Raw genomic sequence first — 20,477 nt, 5'->3', positions numbered from 1 at the left:
TCTGTCGAAGTCTGTCTGTCCACTTTTGTGACTAGCGCCAGCTTTTGGCGTAGAGTGGTCAGGTGCTAACCGCGAAATTAAAGACACGCGAAAACATTGACTCTGCTCCTGATGTGAATGTGACGCACTACTCGCGAAGTCGTCGCGAATTCGCGTTTGCGAAAATTTAGACTTGCGTGATGGCGTATGCAGGCCTCAGGGGAGCGCGCGCGAGGAAGCATGCAGTACAGTACACAGTACGCGGGTAATGTCTGCATGCAGTACGGCCATGCCAGTGCAAGGGCTCGGGCTCGGGCGCGGCCGGCAGCGGTACCGCTATACCGGTACCCGGTAACCACGTATGCAGCAGGGACGGGCGGAACCAACCCACCAGCGCAGCATGCATGCAGCAGCCGGAAGCGGAGGAGCCAGCCAGGCGATCACGCCATCTATCACTAGCGAAGCACGGGAGTTGACGGTGTCCTGTAAAGTTGCTAGTTCTCCGGCCCGGTTGGTGGTGAGTGGAGCTCATGGAGGTAGGAAGCTAAAATGTTTAATTTTAGAATATAAAAATGTACTGTACAGTGTCTTGTTTTCTTAGTTATAATGGTCATGCAAGCTCGGAATAAATGACAAGCACGAACATGGTAAAGCCTTGCGACAGTCGCCACCCGTGGCGGCTGCCGCCCGGCTGCGCTGTATCGTACATGTTTAAACGTTAACTGTATTTGCAATGCTGAGTGAGATCTCCCTGGAAATTTTCAGGAATAGATCAAACTGTTACTTACATTGGTCGATGGTACATTGATAAAAATTACCGCCTCAGGTCAGACAAAATTTAGAGTTCCATGATTGAAGCAGTTTTTCACTATTCTTCATGATCACCAACGTTAGAAACCAGGGGTGGTATTCTGAAAATCTTCCTAGCTAAGTTTCTTCCTAAGTTTCTTCCGAAGTCAGAAACTAAGGAAGTGCCTAGGAAAGACAAAATATTCTGAAATTTCTTCCTAGGCACTTCTTAATGCAAATTAGGCCATCCTTATTCCCGCCCACGTCCTTTCCTAAGCCAATACGAAATGCTGTATCATAAGGAACTAACCGATGTCTGCCAATGACAATCGCATATTACTATGACGTAGGGTCAAATATACGAGTGCGCGGCATGTCCCCTTTCTCACGCTCATTTCGCTCATCAAAGTACATGTGCGCGCAATGACTGACAAGCGCGCCTATCACGATGCTTGCAGTTTGCTATTCTTAACAACGTACTTTGTAGGACAGGGGTGGAGCTTTCCTAAATATTTTCCTAAAATTCTTTCCTAAGTGCATTCTAGAATACCAACTTCTTCCTAAGTCAGAAATTTGCATATTCCCTCCCCCTTCCTAAGTTTCTTCCTAAGTAGATCTACTTAGGAAGAAACTTAGGAAGATTTTCAGAATACCACTTAGGAAAAAATCCTGACTTGTTAGGAAGAAATTTCTTCCTAGGAAGGATTTCAGAATACCACCCCAGGGGCAGGGCCACGATACGCTATATAATAGACTAATATATAGAGAAAATGAAAAGTCAAACTTCAAATGCACGCGTTGTATGCGCACCATATGTTTACATGCGTATTAAGTATGACTATTCCTGATCAAATAAATGTTTTCTTGGATCGAAAAGGCCACCTTGTTCGCAGATTTCAGCATGCATTGCAGATACGATATGAACAGCGCAGTAAGGTAAAGCGTTAAGCGCACACCTAGGGCCAGGGTCTATGCAGTAAGTGGACCATATTCCTAATGGTTAGAACCTGTCTAACGACATAACGTTAGTGTGAGTTAAAAAAGGAAACCCGAGTTTGACTCAAAATATCTCAAAAGTGAGAAAATATGTAAAGACACTGATTTCAGTGGGTGATAGCATAGTTCTACTTATCCAGTTATCAAGACAATGATGTAGTACAAAATCACTAATAACCTATTATATACAGTAAATAATTACTGCATACAGTCTGAACAGTATAGCCATCAACAATTAAGGAAAGTCGAAAGACACGTGAACTAGACTCTGTCTGAAACCAATGACAGACACCAGATTGCGGAATTACCATCCTTCCAACTACCAACATCTGACAACTCACTCCACTAACTTATCAACATTAAGATGTATAATAGGTACTCCTTCATGCGAACAGTACTCAGTAAGGCTATTAGTAGAATGCACTCCCTGCAGACGCCCTCACCGCCACATCACTGGGCGTCTTCAGGACTCGCATCTCTGCATGCTAGCTCCACACTGGAGTTTTTTTTTTTTTTTTTTTTTTTTTACTCTCACCATGCAGATATTTGCACAACCTTCCACCGTCATCACATACTCAAGTTTCATCCTTAGCATCATATCCAGAATTGGACTTTGCCGAGTACCGACGTAGATATATATGAAGATGTAGGATCCTTCTTTCATTTTATAGATGGTTTATTCATTTGTGACCGCGGATGGCTGCACATGGCAATGATCAATTTCGTAAAACATGTCAAATTTGCCTCTGTCCAAGTTAGCATTGTGTAACGCTAGTCGTAAGGTAACTGCAACCAGCAGCCCCAAACGCGTAGCGTAATGAGGCTGCGGACTGTAGCATTCAGGATCATGACAGGGGTAGTATCATGGATAGATATCAGCATTGCGTAACGTTAGTTGTTAGGTAACCATGACCAGCAGCCCCAAACGCGTAGCGTAGTGGGGCTGCGGAATGTAGCATTTAGGATCATGACAGGGGTAGTATCGTGGATAAATATCAACTTAAAATCGAAAAATTTCTTCAATTTGAAGACTGATAAAGGTGCATGAAGTCGAAGTGTTGACAACACTCACAGGAAATGTGCAACTTTCGAACAGAAAGGGACTATATTGACAGGACCAAAAGTTGCATGTTACCTATTGCCGACACTTCAACTTCACCTGTAAGTCTTCAAATTGAAGAAATTTTTCAATTTTAAGTTGATTTACAATCTGGGTACTACCCCTGTCATGATCCTGAATGCTACAGTCTGCAGCCCAATGGTACGTTTCGCGTACATGTCAGACCCCATCTAGACTATGCCATGCAGACGTGGATCGAGTTCATACCTTGAAAAAGACAAAAAGGTGTTCGAAAAAGTCCAAGCAAGAGCCACAAAACTCATCCCAAACATTCAGCATCTACCGTATAAAGAACGACTACATGTAGTAAAACTGAAACTAACTACTCTGGAGAAAAGAAGAGAGAGAGGAGATCTACTTCAAACTTACAGGATAATGAAACAAATCGACAAATCCAAACCAGATGACTATTTTGAGCTTGCCACAACGAGTAAAACAAGAGGTTACTCCAAGAAACTAATCAAAACGAGAAGCCGCCTGGACATTAGGAAGAACTTCTATAGCCAGAGAGTTGTCAACGGCTGGAATAAACTACCACAAATCGCCATTGACGCCCCCACACTCCTAAGTTTCAAAACACAATTAACGCAACTGGGTTTTTAAATGGTTCCTATGGGACCCCCTTAACCCTGCCACACCACATTATCCTGCAGAAATATACTACCATGACTGACCGTAATAGCGAGGTGTGGCCTTCAAGGTAAATTCAAGGTAGGCTAAATACGCGTTTGTTGCTGCTGGTCGCAGTTAGTCGTTACAGTCTGTATAGGTTGTAGCATTGCGTACCCCTGCTCGTTTGACCGACAATTGCACTGTTAGGCCTGTTGTTAGATCTAGACTAATCATTCTTAGACTTTATAATAGGGCAATTTCACGATAACACCGTGACACTCTGAGTATAATTTTACTCATCAAATATGTAAATAACAAACAAAATGTAACACTTGAGAAAAATGTTTCATTGTTTATTTATGCATATCATCATAAGCAACTTTGAAAAGAAAAGAAAGAAAGAAATATTGCTTGGGTCAATGAGTTATGCATAATTAATAAGCACTGTAACACCGTGAGTCAAAAATGGACGCGAGTTTTTGTGCACTTTGTTTACTGACCAAACTCTGTGAAATTAGTGAACATTTTGATAAGTGGATCTGTTCATTGGATGTACTAGAGACTGAATGACAATAATAAAGTAAAATTTGATTAGAGAATCAATTGACAGGAAAACTATGACATAGATTATAGATAAGTGCACCGTAACACCTTGACCTCTGAAATGTGTGTAGAACACCTTTGGAGAATCTTGTTGTCTTACTTACAACTCATAGGCCCGAATTCATGAAGGTGACCAGTACAAATGAAACCATGGTTTGAACCATGGACAAAAACCATAGAGCGCCAAGTGTCGCACGGAATGTTTCGTCAAGAAATTGGTCATTTTGTCGAAAAAATGACCGTATGGTCAATGAAATTATCATTTTGGGGACGAAATGTTCATTTAGTTACAAAATATTGTCATTTCATCATAAAATACCGGTAATCATTTCATCAACGAAATGACTGATTTTGTAACAAAATATTCCATGTGACACGTGGCGCTCCATGGTTTAAACCGTGGTTTTATTTGTACCACCTTCGTGAATTCGGGCCATGGTGTTTCTCCTTTAGGTGAGTGAAATGATAATTCATGATGAATGCTTGACATCACATTATAACACATAGATGAAACAAAAAATTATTGAAATCATAACAGATTAACAAAAACAATTAAATAAAGAAAAATTATGCACTGTAACACCGTGACATGTCATATACGTTTGTACATGTTACAGTCAGGAACTCTGCTCTTTCAGTAAAATATACTTTATGTTTTGAGACATGATTCCCTCTATCATCATTGAAAGCTTGTTAAATATTTCTGAGTGATTTTTTAGGGTTTACATTATTAAATACAACTACTCTTTAAACGTCCAATTTGTGTATTAAAGATAACATACAAATCTGAAACTTTGATTTTAATACCTTTGGTCGTGAAGCCAGGTGAACCCACTCGTGGCAATTTCAGTAACAATAAAAAAATCAATCTAAGCAACTTGTGTGGTACAACATGTACAAAATGTATAACACTTATTCTTCTTTTTCCAAGATGTACTGGGGAATGAATACATAAAAATGATTATGAATAATGCAAATTTCCATTCATACACATAAATTACAGTGAGTGTGGCCCTTTTTATGGTGAAACTTGTGACATTGCGCACAGCACCATGCACAGGAAAGTACACGTGTAGTATTCCAGTGAGATTAATTTTGGTGGTCACATTGATCTTAGCTTCAGTATACCCTAAGTGTACAATTCTTTAGGATACCAGGGAAGCTGCAGCAAGACTTCAGACCCTTTATCATGTTAGGAACACGCTGAAATGCGTGATTAACGCACAGAGCATGACAAATGACCAGTTCATGATTACCTTTTAAATACTAGCATCAGTCTGCATGCAAATTATCAGTCCATGGCATTCACCATTAGACTAAAGAAGCTGTTCAAAAGATTAAAAAAAAAAAGAATCTATGGCAGAATCCAACATCAACTTGTTCTTGAAATAGACAGAACACTTTTTACAATAAAAAAAAAGAAATACACTCGTAAATGGACCAAATTCTGATGATTGCATACAAAACTGTGTATAGCAATGACTACATAGTCTCCTGCCCCCTTTTTGTTTCAACCTTTGGCGTTTGGATATAATGCTAGAAAATATAAAGTGGACAGTGTAGCTATAATTGCAGTTTGCAGAGTAAAAAAAGCATTGTGGACAATAACTTTTATTTTTCTACTATTTTAGTCTACAAAAGAAGAATCAAACCAAGTGATAAAATGGTTAATTATGATAAGAATATTAAGCAAAGGTTTTAACTCAACTGAAGCTGTTGCCTTGATTTAAAGTTCAAAACCTTCAGAAATAATTTCTCTGGTTGTAAATCTGGTAGGTGGCACAATGTAAGTGGACTGCTGCCATTTTAAACCTCCATGTGCTCTGAGTGTTGATTGACATATCAAACCCCATGACATTGTAAACTCAGTTCTAGATTTTTGGCACAAAAAGGGTTAAAATTGAATGATGCTTGGCATCAAGTACAATTCATAATCTTTGTGGATATGGCTTGACCCATCTGTTATGAACAATCCTTCAAAACCCAGATATCTTTTGAATAAATGTGACAGAGAATCAGATAGTCACTTCAACGGTTAGTTGTTGGTAATCCGGTATGAGTCCTGTGTTATTGCAATGCAAGTCACGGTGTTTCAGTCACGGTGTTAGAATTACTGTAACACCGTAACACATTTTAATCAGCTTTAATCAATAAACAAAATGAGTAACCATCATTTTAGAACTTGTATGTGGTAGGTATACATGTATGTGGTCATGATTTGGGCCATCAAAATAATTTCTTTTGTGTTTGTAATTTTAAAACAATTCTAAAAACTTCAGTTTTACTGTAACACCGTGACATTATTGATTATGGTATTTGCGATGTTTGCTGAAGCATAACGCATAGAAAATCTTGCACTTTGATGAATTTGTAATGATGTTCAACCCTAAAACTCTGAAAACAAAAGCAAAGTTTTTACCTCCTTTTTCATTTTCTCATGCTACGTCCATTTAACTTCATTTTATATCTCAGATATTTATCTCAAATTAAATTAGGTAGATTTTATGCACATTAATTGCAAAGTTAATTAAATGTAATTTTCTAACAACATGGTCAGATATGAAAAATTCAGACCTTAAGCTTTCATTTGATACCAAAATGAATGAGATTTGACTATTTGAAAATTTGATGGTCATGTCCACTTTATCGTGGAATTGCCCTTTTCCAGTTGGAAATTTCTTTTGCCTATTTTGAAATGACTAACAAATTTTCCTATTTACCAAAATGTTGTGTATAGGGGTGGAATCCTGCCTACGGACTGGGGAACTACATGGAGAGGAAGGCTTTGAGATACAAGGCGATTGTGTTTGTGGAGGGAAACATGGAGGCCCAGAAAGGGCCAGAACCTGGAAATGCAAACCCCTTTGTGATGGCTATGCAGTTTGTCCAATAGGACCATATGAGATGTCAGGAGATTTTGAAGGTTAGTTGTGTACACAGAGCATTTTTTAAGGTACAGGGAGATATACAGGGTCTCGTAGAAATAAGCCTGAAAATTCCAGTTTCAAAGCATCCTCTTGTTTGTTTATTGGATTGGATTGATTTTGCAATGCTAGTTTAAGAATCCTAACTGTAGACACCCAGAAAACTACATTTCTGAAACCTCCTATGTCATAATCCTTGTTCAGTGTAATTTGTTTAAGTATTGTTTCTCTGCTAAAGAACCACAATAAATTCCACATATCTGTACATGAATTTGTCGATTTATGTACTACAATGTACATGATGTGAAATTATGAAAATTGACTGGAATGTCCCTTTAACAGTAGACACTCACAGTGACATACAAAGCTGGATTGAGTTTGCAATGCTAGTTTTAGAATCCTATAAACAGTAGACACCCACAATGACACAACTTTTACCCTCACAGTGACATACAAAGCTGGATTGAGTTTGCAATGCTAGTTTTAGAATCCTATAAACAGTAGACACCCACAATGACACAACTTTTACCCTCACAGTGACATACAAAGCTGGATTGAGTTTGCAATGCTAGTTTTAGAATCCTAACTGTAGACACCCACAATGACACAGCTTTTACCCTCACAGTGACATACAAAGCTGGATTGAGTTTGCAATGCTAGTTTTAGAATCCTAACTGTAGACACCCACAATGACACAGGTTTTACCCTCACAGTGACATACCAAGCTGGATTGAGTTTACAATGCTAGTTTTAGAATCCTATAAACAGTAGACACCCACAATGACACAACTTTTACCCTCACAGTGACATACAAAGCTGGATTGAGTTTGCAATGCTAGTTTTAGAATCCTAACTGTAGACACCCACAATGACACAGCTTTTACCCTCACAGTGACATACAAAGCTGGATTGAGCTTACAATGCTAGTTTTAGAATCCTAACTGTAGACACCCACAATGACACAGCTTTTACCCTCACAGTGACATACAAAGCTGGATTGAGTTTACAATGCTAGTTTTAGAATCCTAACTGTAGACACCCACAGTGACACAGCTTTTACCCTCACAGTGACATACAAAGCTGGATTGAGTTTACAATGCTAGTTTTAGAATCCTATAAACAGTAGACACCCACAATGACACAGCTTTTACCCCCACAGTGACATACAAAGCTGGATTGAGTTTGCAATAATGCTAGTTTTAGAATCCTAACTGTAGACACCCACAATGACACAGCTTTTACCCTCACAGTGACATACAAAGCTGGATTGGGTTTGCAATGCTAGTTTTAGAATCCTAACTGTAGACACCCACAATGACACAGGTTTTACCCTCACAGTGTCATACGAAGCTGGATTGAGTTTACAATGCTAGTTTAAGAATCCTAACTGTAGACACCCACAATGACACAGCTTTTACCCTCACAGTGACATACAAAGCTGGATTGAGCTTACAATGCTAGTTTTAGAATCCTAACTGTAGACACCCACAATGACACAGCTTTTACCCTCACAGTGACATACAAAGCTGGATTGAGTTTACAATGCTAGTTTTAGAATCCTAACTGTAGACACCCACAGTGACACAGCTTTTACCCTCACAGTGACATACAAAGCTGGATTGAGTTTACAATGCTAGTTTTAGAATCCTATAAACAGTAGACACCCACAATGACACAGCTTTTACCCTCACAGTGACATACAAAGCTGGATTGAGTTTGCAATAATGCTAGTTTTAGAATCCTAACTGTAGACACCCACAATGACACAGCTTTTACCCTCACAGTGACATACAAAGCTGGATTGGGTTTGCAATGCTAGTTTTAGAATCCTAACTGTAGACACCCACAATGACACAGGTTTTACCCTCACAGTGTCATACGAAGCTGGATTGAGTTTACAATGCTAGTTTAAGAATCCTAACTGTAGACACCCACAATGACACAGCTTTTACCGTCACAGTGATATACACAGCTGGATTGACTTTGCAATGCTAGTTTTAGAATCCTAACTGTAGACACCCACAATGACACAGCTTTTACCCTCACAGTGACATACAAAGCTGGATTGAGTTTGCAATGCTAGTTTTAGAATCCTAGCTGTAGACACCCACAATGACACAGCTTTTACCCTCACAGTGACATACAAAGCTGGATTGAGTTTGCAATGCTAGTCTTAGAAGCCTAACAGTAGACACCCACAGTGACACAGGTTTTGTCCTCACAGTGATCAATACATACAAAGCTGGATTGAGTTTGCAATGCTAGTTTTAGAAGCCGACCAGATGTGTAGATGTAGGATCCTTCTTTCATTATACCCCCGCCAAACGAAGTTTGAAGGGGGTATATAGGAATCAGTGGACGGTCGGGCGGTCGGGCGGGCGGTCGGGCGGTCGGTCGGGCGGTCGGTCCGTTGCAAATCTTGCGTCGCGAACTACTTCCTCAGTTTTCAACGGATTCCCATAAAACTTGGCACAGATGTGTGCCTTGGGTTGTAGATCTGCAAGACTTATTTTTTGACAGTACCCAAAAGTACGTTGCCATGGTAACGGCATATCATGGGCAAAAATGGGTACAAATCTTGCGTCGCGAACTCCTCCCACAGTTTTTGATCAATTTTTATGAAATTAGGTACAGATGTTCATCTGAATATGTTAATGTGCAAGACACATATTTCCGCAGTGGCAAAAAGTGCGTTGCCATGGTAACGGCATGTTATTGGTAAAATATAGGGCAAAATGCTTCATGGCAAAACTGCTTGATCAGTGTTCTTCCAATTCTCATGGAATTCATATTGAATGTTTGTCTTAGGATATAGGTCAGCATGACACATTTCTTGACAGTGACAAAAAGTATGTTGCCATGGTAACAGCTCACATATTATGAGCCAAAATGATGGAAAATTTTGTGTTGCAAACTACTTCCTCAGTTTTTGCCCAATTTCCATGAAACTTGGTACAGATGTGTGCCTTTGGTTGTAGATGTGCAAGACGCATTTTTTGACAGTACCCGAAAGTATGTTGCCATGGTAACGGCATATTAATGGCAGAAGATCAAGGAAAGATCTTGCGGATTTAACTACTTCCTCAGTTTTTTGACCAAAGCTTATGAAATGTGGCACACACCTTGATCTTGGTGGGAAGATGTGGAAGACATATTTTTCGGACGTGTCGGAAGCTGTGTTGCCATGGTAACGGCATATAAATGGCAGAAGATCAAGGAAAGATCTTGCGGATTGAACTACTTCCTCTGTATTCGACTGAAGCTCATGAAATGTGGCACACACATTGGTCTTGGTGGGAAGATGTGCAAGACATATTTTTTCGACGTGTCGGAAGCTGCGTTGCCATAGTAACGGCATATTAATGGCGGAAGATCAAGGAAAGATCTTGTGGATTGAACTACTTCCTCAGTTTTTGAAAAAAGCTTATGAAATGTCGCACACACAATAGTCTTGGTGGGAAGATGTGCAAGACATATTTTTCGGACGTGTCAGAAGCTGCGTTGCCATGGTAACAGCATTTAAATGGCAGAAGATCAAGGAAAGATCATTCCTTGGGTAAGACTGTCGTCACGGGGCGGGGGTATTAATCACCTTAAGTGATATTTCTAGTTTTATAGATGGTTTATTCATTTGTGACCCCGGATGGCTGCACAACGATCAATTTTGTAAAACATGTCAAATTTGCCTCTGTCCAAGTTAGCATTGTGTAACGTTAGTCGTAAGGTACATAACTGCGACCAGCAGCCCCAAACGCGTAGCGTAATGAGGCTGCGGACTGTAGCATTCAGGATCATGACAGGGGTAGTATCATGGATAGATATCAGCATTGCGTAACGTTAGTTGTTAGGTAACTATGACCAGCAGCCCCAAACGCGTAGCGTAATGGGGCTGCGGACTGTAGCATTTAGGATCATGACAGGGGTAGTATCGTGGATAAATATCAACTTAAAATCGAAAAATTTCTTCAATTTGAAGACTGATAAAGGTGTAGTTGAAGTGTTGACAACAGGTAATGTGCAACTTTCGAACAGAAAGGGACTATATTGACAGGACCTAAAGTTGCACATTACCTGCTGTCAACACTTCAGCTTCACCTGTAAGTCTTCAAATTGAAGAAATTTTTCAATTTTAAGTTGATTTACAATCTGGGTACTACCCCTGTCATGATCCTGAATGCTACAGTCTGCAGCCCCATTACGTTTCGCGTAATGTCAGACCCCATCTAGACTATGCCATGCAGACGTGGAGTCCATACACTGTACCTTGAAAAAAACAAAAAGTTGTTGGAAAAAGTCCAAGCAAGAGCCACAAAACTCATCCCAAACATTCAGCATCTACCGTATGAAGAACGACTACATGTAGTAAAACTGAAACTAACTACTCTGGAGAAAAGAAGAGAGAGAGGAGATCTACTTCAAACTTCCAGGATCGACAAATCCAAACCAGATAACTATTTTGAGCTTGCCACAACGAGTAAAACAAGAGGTCACTCCAAGAAACTAATCAAAACGAGAAGCCGCCTGGACATTAGGAAGAACTTCTATAGCCAGAGAGTTGTCAAGGGCTGGAATAAACTACCACAAATCGCCATTGATGCCCCCACACTCCTAAGTTTCAAAACACAATTAATGCAACTGGGTTTTTAAATGGGTCCTGTGGGACCCCCTTAACCCCGCCACACCACATTATCCTGCAGAAATGTACTACCATGACTGACCGTAACAGCGAGGTGTGGCCTTCAAGGTAAATTCAAGGTAGGCTAAATACGCGTTTGTTGCTGCTGGTCGCAGTTAGTCGTTACAGTCTGTATATATACAGGTTGTAGCATTGCGTACCCCTGCTCGTTTGACCGACAATTGCACTGTTAGGCCTATTGTTAGATCTAGACTAATCATTCTTAGACTTTATAATAGGGCAATTTCTCGATAACACCGTGACACTCTGAGTATAATTTCACTCATCAAATGTGAATAACAAACAAAATGTAACACTTGAGAAAAAATTTTTCATTGTGTATTTATGCATATCATCACAAGCAACTTTGAAAAGAAAAGAAAGAAAGAAATATTGCTTGGGTCAATGAGTTATGCATAATTAATTAGCACTGTAACACCGTGAGGCAAAATGGACATGGGTTTTTGTGCACTTTGTTTACTGACCAAACTCTGTGAAGTTAGTGAACATTTTGATAAGTGGATCTGTTCATTGGATGTACTGGAGACTCAATGACAATAACAAAGTAAAATTTGATTAGAGAATCAATTGACAGGAAAACTATGACATAGATTATAGATAAGTGCACCGTAACACCGTGACTGTAATACCGTGACCTCTGAAATGTGTGTAGAACACCTTTGGAGAATCTTGTTGTCTTTACAACTCATAGGCCTGAATTCACGAAGGTGGTACAAATGAAACCATGGTTTAAACCGTGGATAAAAACCATAGAGTGCCAAGTGTCACACGAAATGTTTCGTCAAGAAATTGGTCATCTTGTCAACAAAATGACCGTTGGGTCAATGAAATTATCATTTTGTGGACGAAATGTTCATTTAGTTACAAAATATTGTCATTTCGTTATAAAATAATCATTTCATCGACGAAATGACTGATTTTGTAACGAAATATTCCATGCGACACTTGGCGCTCCATGGTTTAAACCGTGGTTTTACAGATGTATTTATACCACCTTCGTGAATTCGGGCCATGGTGTTTCTCCTTGAGGTAGAATGAAATGATAATTCATGATGAATGCCTGACATCACATTATAACACATAGATGAAACAAAAAATTATTGAAATCATAACAGATTAACAAAAACAATTAAATAAAGAAAAATTATGCACTGTAACACCGTGACATGTCATATCTAACGTTTGTACATGTTACAGTCAGGAACACTGCTCTATCAGTAAAATATACTTTATGTTTTGAGACATGATTCCCTCTATCATCATTGAAAGCTTGTTAAATATTTATGAGTGATTTTTTAGGGTTTACATTATACAGCTACTCTTTAAACGTCCAATTTGTATATTAAAGATGACATACAAATCTGAAACTTTGATTTGAATACCTTTGGTCGTGAAGCCAGGTGAACCCACTCGTGGCAATTTCAGTAACGATAAAAAAAATCAATCTAAGCAACTTGTGTGGCACAAAATGTATAACACTTATTCTTCTTTTTCCAAGATGTACTGGGGAATGAATACATCAAAATGATTATGAATAATGCAAATTCCCATTCATACACATAAATTACAGTGAGTGTGGCCCTTTTTATGGTGAAACGTGTGAGATTGCGCACAGCACCATGCACAGGAGAGTACACATGTAGTATTCCAGTGAGATTAATTTTGGTGGTCACATTGATCTTAGCTTCAGTATACCCTAAGTGTACAATTCTTTAGGATACCAGGGAAGCTGCAGCAAGACTTCAGACCCTTTATCATGTTAGGAACACGCTGAAATGCGTGATTAACGCACAGAGCATGACAAATGACCAGTTCATGATTACCTTTTAAATACTAGCATCAGTCTGCATGCAAATTATCAGTCCATGGCATTCACCATTAGACTAAAGAAGCTGTTCAAAAGATTTAAGAAAAAAAAAGAATTTATGGCAGAATCCAACATCAACTTGTTCTTGAAATAGACAGAACACTTTTTACAATAAAAAAAAAAGAAATACACTCGTAAATGGACCAAATTCTGATGATTGCATACAAAACTGTGTATAGCAATGACTACATAGTCTCCTGCCCCCTTTTTGTTTCAACCTTTGGCGTTTGGATATAATGCTAGAAAATATAAAGTGGACAGTGTAGCTATAATTGCAGTTTGCAGAGTAAAGAAAGCATTGTGGACAATAACTTTTATTTTTCTGCTATTTTAGTCTACAAAAGAAGAATCAAACCAAGTGATAAAATGGTTAATTATGATAAGAATATTAAGCAAAGGTTTTAACTCAACTGAAGCTGTTGCCTTGATTTAAAGTTCAAAACCTTCAGAAATAATTTCTCTGGTTGTAAATCTGGTAGGTGGAACAATGTAAGTGGACTGCTGCCATTTTAAACCTCCATGTGCTCTGAGTGTTGATTAACATATCAAACCCCATGACATTGTAAACTCAGTTCTAGATTTTTGGCACAAAAAGGGTTAAAATTGAATGATGCTTGGCATCAAGTACAATTCATAATCTTTGTGGATATGGCTTGACCCATCTGTTATGAACAATCCTTCAAAACCCAGATATCTTTTGAATAAATGTGACAGAGAATCAGATAGTCACTTCAACGGTTAGTTGTTGGTAATCCGGTATGAGTCCTGTGTTATTGCAATGCAAGTCACGGTGTTTCAGTCACGGTGTTAGAATTACTGTAACACCGTAACACATTTTAATCAGCTTTAATCAATAAACAAAATGAGTTACCATCATTTTAGAACTTGTATGTGGTAGGTATATGTGGTCATGATTTGGGCCATCAAAATAATTTCTTTTGTGTTTGTAATTTTAAAACAATTCTAAAAATTTCAGTTTTACTGTAACACCGTGACATTATTGATTATGGTATTTGCGATGTTTGCTGAAGCATAACGCATAGAAAATCTTACACTTTGATGAATTTGTAATGATGTTCAACCCTAAAACTCTGAAAACAAAAGCAAAGTTTTTACCTCCTTTTTCATTTTCTCATGCTACGTCCATTTAACTTCATTTTATATCTCAGATATTTATCTCAAATTAAATTAGGTAGATTTTATGCACATTAATTGCAAAGTTAATTAAATGTAATTTTCTAACAACATGGTCAGATATGAAAAATTCAGACCTTAAGCTTTCATTTGATACCAAAATGAATGAGATTTGACTATTTGAAAATTTGATGGTCATGTCCACTTTATCGTGGAATTGCCCTTTTCCAGTTGGAAATTTCTTTTGCCTATTTTGAAATGACTAACAAATTTTCCTATTTACCAAAATGTTGTGTATAGGGGTGGAATCCTGCCTACGGACTGGGGAACTACATGGAGAGGAAGGCTTTGAGATACAAGGCGATTGTGTTTGTGGAGGGAAACATGGAGGCCCAGAAAGGGCCAGAACCTGGAAATGCAAACCCCTTTGTGATGGCTATGCAGTTTGTCCAATAGGACCATATGAGATGTCAGGAGATTCTAAAGGTTAGTTGTGTACACAGAGCATTTTTTAAGGTACAGGGAGATATACAGGGTCTCGTAGAAATAAGCCTGAAAATTCCAGTTTCAAAGCATCCTCTTGTTTGTTTATTGGATTGGATTGATTTTGCAATGCTAGTTTAAGAATCCTAACTGTAGACACCCACAAAACTACATTTCTGAAACCTCCTATATGTCATAATCCTTGTTCAGTGTAATTTGTTTAAGTATTGTTTCTCTGCTAAAGAACCACAATAAATTCCACATATCTGTACATGAATTTGTCGATTTATGTACTACAATGTACATGATGTGAAATTATGAAAATTGACTGGAATGTCCCTTTAACAGTAGACACTCACAGTGACATACAAAGCTGGATTGAGTTTGCAATGCTAGTTTTAGAATCCTATAAACAGTAGACACCCACAATGACACAACTTTTACCCTCACAGTGACATACAAAGCTGGATTGAGTTTGCAATGCTAGTTTTAGAATCCTAACTGTTGAGGCGTGCTTTGTGCAATTGTATGCATGGGTGAGTGTTTCCACGTGTTCTGCCCAGTTGTTCTTCATGGAAGGCTGAAGAGTCCCCAGCATGTTCAGGAGTGTGCTGTTGAAGCGTTCCGTCATACCATTTCCTTGTGGATGGTATGGTGTCGTCCTTGATTTTTCCATACCAAGGAGTTCGCACAGCTCTTTGATGATATCTGCCTCGAAGCACTTTCCTTGGTCCGAATGAATCCTCTCTGGGATACCGTAGTGTACTATGTACTTCCTGAAGAGGGTCCTTGCCACGGTTAGTGCCGTCTGGTCCCGAGTTGGAAAGGCTTGGGCGTGACGCGTGAAATGGTCTGTTATGACCAGAACATTATCAATACCCCCTCCAGAAGTTTCGAGGCTCAGAAAGTCTAGACACACTAACTCCAGTGGGCGAGAAGTTTTTATGCTGGTAAGCTTAGTATTACCTTGAGGTTCTGCTACCTTCCTGAGGGTGCATCTCCTGCAATGGTGGAGATGTCTCTTGACATCTGAGGCCATTCCTACCCAGTAGCAGCGTCTTCGTGCTAGGTCTAGAGTTCGTTCATATCCCATGTGGGCCATCTGGTCATGTACACTTTGTAGGACATTCTTCCTACAGCACTTCGGGATGACTGGGACAGTCTCAATACCCTCCTTCATACTAGGTTGATAGTGCAGCACTTCTTTGACTAGGACGAGACGATTCCATCTACCCAGAAGTTTCCGGACGTGGTTGGACTCTTTTCCAGCTTGTCTCCTGGTTGGTTTGTGCCCCTTCGTGATTAACTCGATGACTCTAACAATTGCCACATCCTTAGATTGAGCTTGTGCAAGGTCAGTTCCAGACAGCATGGAAGAAAAGTCATCATCACTAGTGGCTTGGACAGTGTTAACCTTTGCTTTGGGTTCTTCTCTTGATGCTTGATCCAGCAGGCGTTGTACCTCATGGCGTTTGATCCTCGAAAGACTGTCTGCATTGTCATTCGTTTTCCCAGGGCGATATACAATCTCCAGGTCACACTGAGCAAGGTCGTTGACCCATCGTTGACCGTGAGCATCAAGCTTGGCAGATTTCAGAACATACGTCAGCGGGTTATTGTCTGTCACAGCAATGACACGTTGGCCATAAACATAATCCCCGAATTTCACAGTAGCAGCCCAGTGCAATGCCTTGAATTCCAGTTTATGAGCAGGGTAGTGCCGTTCACCTTGTTGAAGACTCCTACTTGCATATGCGATTACCCTCTCTTTGTCTTCCTGTTCTTGGACAAGAACTGCTCCAAATCCATCAAGTGAAGCATCAGTCTGAAGGATGAAGGGTTTCTTGAAGTCTGGGTATGTAAGGAATCCTAACTTTAGAATCCTAACTGTAGACACCCAAAATGACACAGGTTTTACCCTCACAGTGACATACAAAGCTAGATTGAGTTTGCAATGCTAGTTTAAGAATCCAAACTGTAGACACCCACAATGACACAGCTTTTACCCTCACAGTGACATACAAAGCTGGATTGAGTTTGCAATGCTAGTTTCAGAATTCTACCTGGAGACACCAATAATGACACAGCTTTTACCTTCACAGTAACATACAAAGCTGGATTGAGTTTGCAATGCTAGTTTTAGAATCCTAACTGTATACACCCACAATAACACAGCTTTTACCCTCACAGTGATATACAAAGCTGGATTGAGTTTGCAATACTAGTTTCAGAATCCTAACTGTCGACACCCACAATGACACAACTTTTACCCTCACAGTGACATACAAAGCTGGATTGAGTTTGCAATGCTAGTTTAAGAATCCTAACTGTAGACAGCCACAATAACACAGCTTTTACCCTCACAGTGACATACAAAGCTGGATTGAGTTTGCAATTGTGACAGACTAAATACGTACACTACCATACAACACATACATTAACAATGGGATCCCTGATTCAAACACTTGGTGAAAAGGAAGAACTCAAACAATATTTCCAATTTCAAATTATTGCTTATTTATTAAAATAATTACAGGTAAAATGAAAGCTATAAATATCGTAGAAAATTTAAAATATATTCAAAGAAGGAAAAGGTGAAAACCAACGAGCGAAAACCAACACAGCACGAGATGACGTCTGTAAATATGTAATAAAAAAAGAATGAAATGAATAATTTGTATATTTCCTAACAGCACGCCAAGACACATAATTAATCTTACGATGTAAATCTTGAATCAACCAACTGAAAGTACAATATAAAACAAAAACAGAAAGATATTTAAAACAATAATTATCATATGATACAAACTCATACATTAATAAATAACAATACAGGTCATAAGTATGTTATGATATGTCTCTTATAGTAAAAGATACGCATAGAATATATTTACCTCCTCAATAAGCAAAATACACCATCCACGGCGCCTCGCCAGCCGATCCGTTAGCGTTTACATAATAGGCGCCACCTACACAATAAAAGAAGTTCAGTTCCGCTATAATAAAACTCATGTAGACGGAATATAAACAATCATCATATAAAAAAAACAAATACGTTGTATATTCGTATGTTTACAAATTAACAACCAGCTCTCGTGATAATATTTCCGTAATAAATCATAAATCATAAATAGATACCGCGGTACGGAGTATATATAACATACTAGATATTGCTAAATAAAAAGATACATACGTCTACACTTGCATTCTGAATGTGTACGACAGTGATAAATGATATATTTCACCAACCAACGATTAAATAGACGTAAGTTGGTAATAAAACAATCCGGCTAATTTGCAATGTAAATATAATTGTAGTCAAAGCAAACAAACAAATATAGTATTTGCAAAATACGTATTTAATAGTTATCAGCAAAACAGCTTACCTATGAAAGAATCAGTTCGTCGTTTATGACAAAATCCGGTACAAGATGGAGTGTTATAAAATTCATGTCCGCAGTCTTAGCGAGTCAATCCAACAATGAATTAAAGTATAAGAAGGTAATAACAATTTTGCGCTGTGATAACAATAAGGCGCGCGGTTACCACGCTCCTCAACAACAGGCGCCTTTGGCCAGGCCGCCATGGTGACCGCGGGGGCTTGCGCCGCATGGTGCTGATGGAGGGGACAATCCTGTCCTCCCACACACACCCCCGCCTAAAATAATTGCCGTCCCCGGCAATATAACATAAAACAATAGTAATCGTATGATTAAAAAAATAAAAAAAATATTCACATCTTACAAGCACAAATATCAGGAATGTCATCTATACAACAAATTTGTTCCATGACACTCATTCCCAATGGAATAATTACGGTTCCTGGCAAAGTGAATAATATCATATACTCATTACATAATATAGAATATATAATATACACAAAAAAATATGCATTTTATATAAGCATAAAAGTGAATTGGCTCACGTACACATGTCCAGGAATCCGTGATATTATGCATAACAATATCAATGATGAACGAAAAAATAGAATACACCACAAATATTATAGCAGCATATAGTACATGTATACATGGTTGTCATTATAATCTTTTCTCCTGACACTCACCAGCGCTTTAAAGGTTGCCATCCCTGGCAACATAGATATAATCAATAATGGTGAAGATAACTACACGTACATTAAATGAAGCATATACTAATGTATCCACACAGATTGGCCGGGATTATGAGGATTGGAGAGGAGCAAGATTATCTTCATCAGAAGAGAGTGAACTTGTTTCGTCATCCACGTCGTTTGCGTCATTGGCGAAGTCATTGACGTCGTCCTCTTGTTCACTGAGACTGAAGGTACAGTGAATTAACATGTCCTGATGAAGGGTGCGCTCCTTTTCTGTGCCCTGTTGCCTAACAACATATACGGGAGAGTCTGCGATCTTCTGAACAATAACGTATGGGGTCTCTTCCCATCTGTCTGCTATCTTGTGACGTCCTCGATGACCTTTGCTTGACACGAGCACAATGTCCCCGGCAGAAAATTTTGCTGGCCGCACTCTCTGGTTATGGTGTGCCTGCTGTCTTGCTCGAGAATCCTGTGCATTCGTGTTAGCTTGGTGATGTGCCTCCTCGAGAGATTCTTGCACTTGTTCCACATAATCGCAGTATCCCTCTCTGTTTTCCTTCTTTGTCTCTCTGTGAAGTTTTCCGTCAAGTGGAATCCTGGGTTCTCTCATGAACATGAGGAAAAACGGTGAAAACCCTGTTGAGGCGTGCTTTGTGCAATTGTATGCATGGGTGAGTGTTTCCACGTGTTCTGCCCAGTTGTTCTTCATGGAAGGCTGAAGAGTCCCCAGCATGTTCAGGAGTGTGCTGTTGAAGCGTTCCGTCATACCATTTCCTTGTGGATGGTATGGTGTCGTCCTTGATTTTTCCATACCAAGGAGTTCGCACAGCTCTTTGATGATATCTGCCTCGAAGCACTTTCCTTGGTCCGAATGAATCCTCTCTGGGATACCGTAGTGTACTATGTACTTCCTGAAGAGGGTCCTTGCCACGGTTAGTGCCGTCTGGTCCCGAGTTGGAAAGGCTTGGGCGTGACGCGTGAAATGGTCTGTTATGACCAGAACATTATCAATACCCCCTCCAGAAGTTTCGAGGCTCAGAAAGTCTAGACACACTAACTCCAGTGGGCGAGAAGTCTTTATGCTGGTAAGCTTAGTATTACCTTGAGGTTCTGCTACCTTCCTGAGGGTGCATCTCCTGCAATGGTGGAGATGTCTCTTGACATCTGAGGCCATTCCTACCCAGTAGCAGCGTCTT

At 39.4% G+C, this 20,477-nt stretch overlaps 1 protein-coding gene across 1 annotated transcript in view; it reads left to right on the top strand.

Moving 5' to 3' along the window:
• The first annotated feature begins 402 nt into the window (after positions 1 to 402).
• LOC139731250 (uncharacterized) overlaps positions 403 to 20,477 on the top strand; it is a 30,658-nt gene continuing 10,583 nt past the window's right edge. The window contains exons 1-3 of the mRNA XM_071642137.1: positions 403 to 515; positions 6,837 to 7,022; positions 15,021 to 15,206. Coding sequence (XP_071498238.1) covers positions 15,183 to 15,206 — 24 coding nt within the window. The 5' untranslated portion in view covers positions 403 to 515; positions 6,837 to 7,022; positions 15,021 to 15,182. The remainder of the gene's footprint in view (positions 516 to 6,836; positions 7,023 to 15,020; positions 15,207 to 20,477) is intronic.

The sequence above is a fragment of the Diadema antillarum genome, unplaced genomic scaffold, assembly GCF_040938485.1.
Source record: "Diadema antillarum isolate AM-2024a unplaced genomic scaffold, OU_Dant_1.0 seq00000367_RagTag, whole genome shotgun sequence".
NCBI classification, from domain to species: domain Eukaryota; kingdom Metazoa; phylum Echinodermata; class Echinoidea; order Diadematoida; family Diadematidae; genus Diadema; species Diadema antillarum.
The sequence above is the reverse complement of the archived record's forward strand: the minus strand, read 5'-3'. Positions and strand labels throughout refer to the sequence as shown.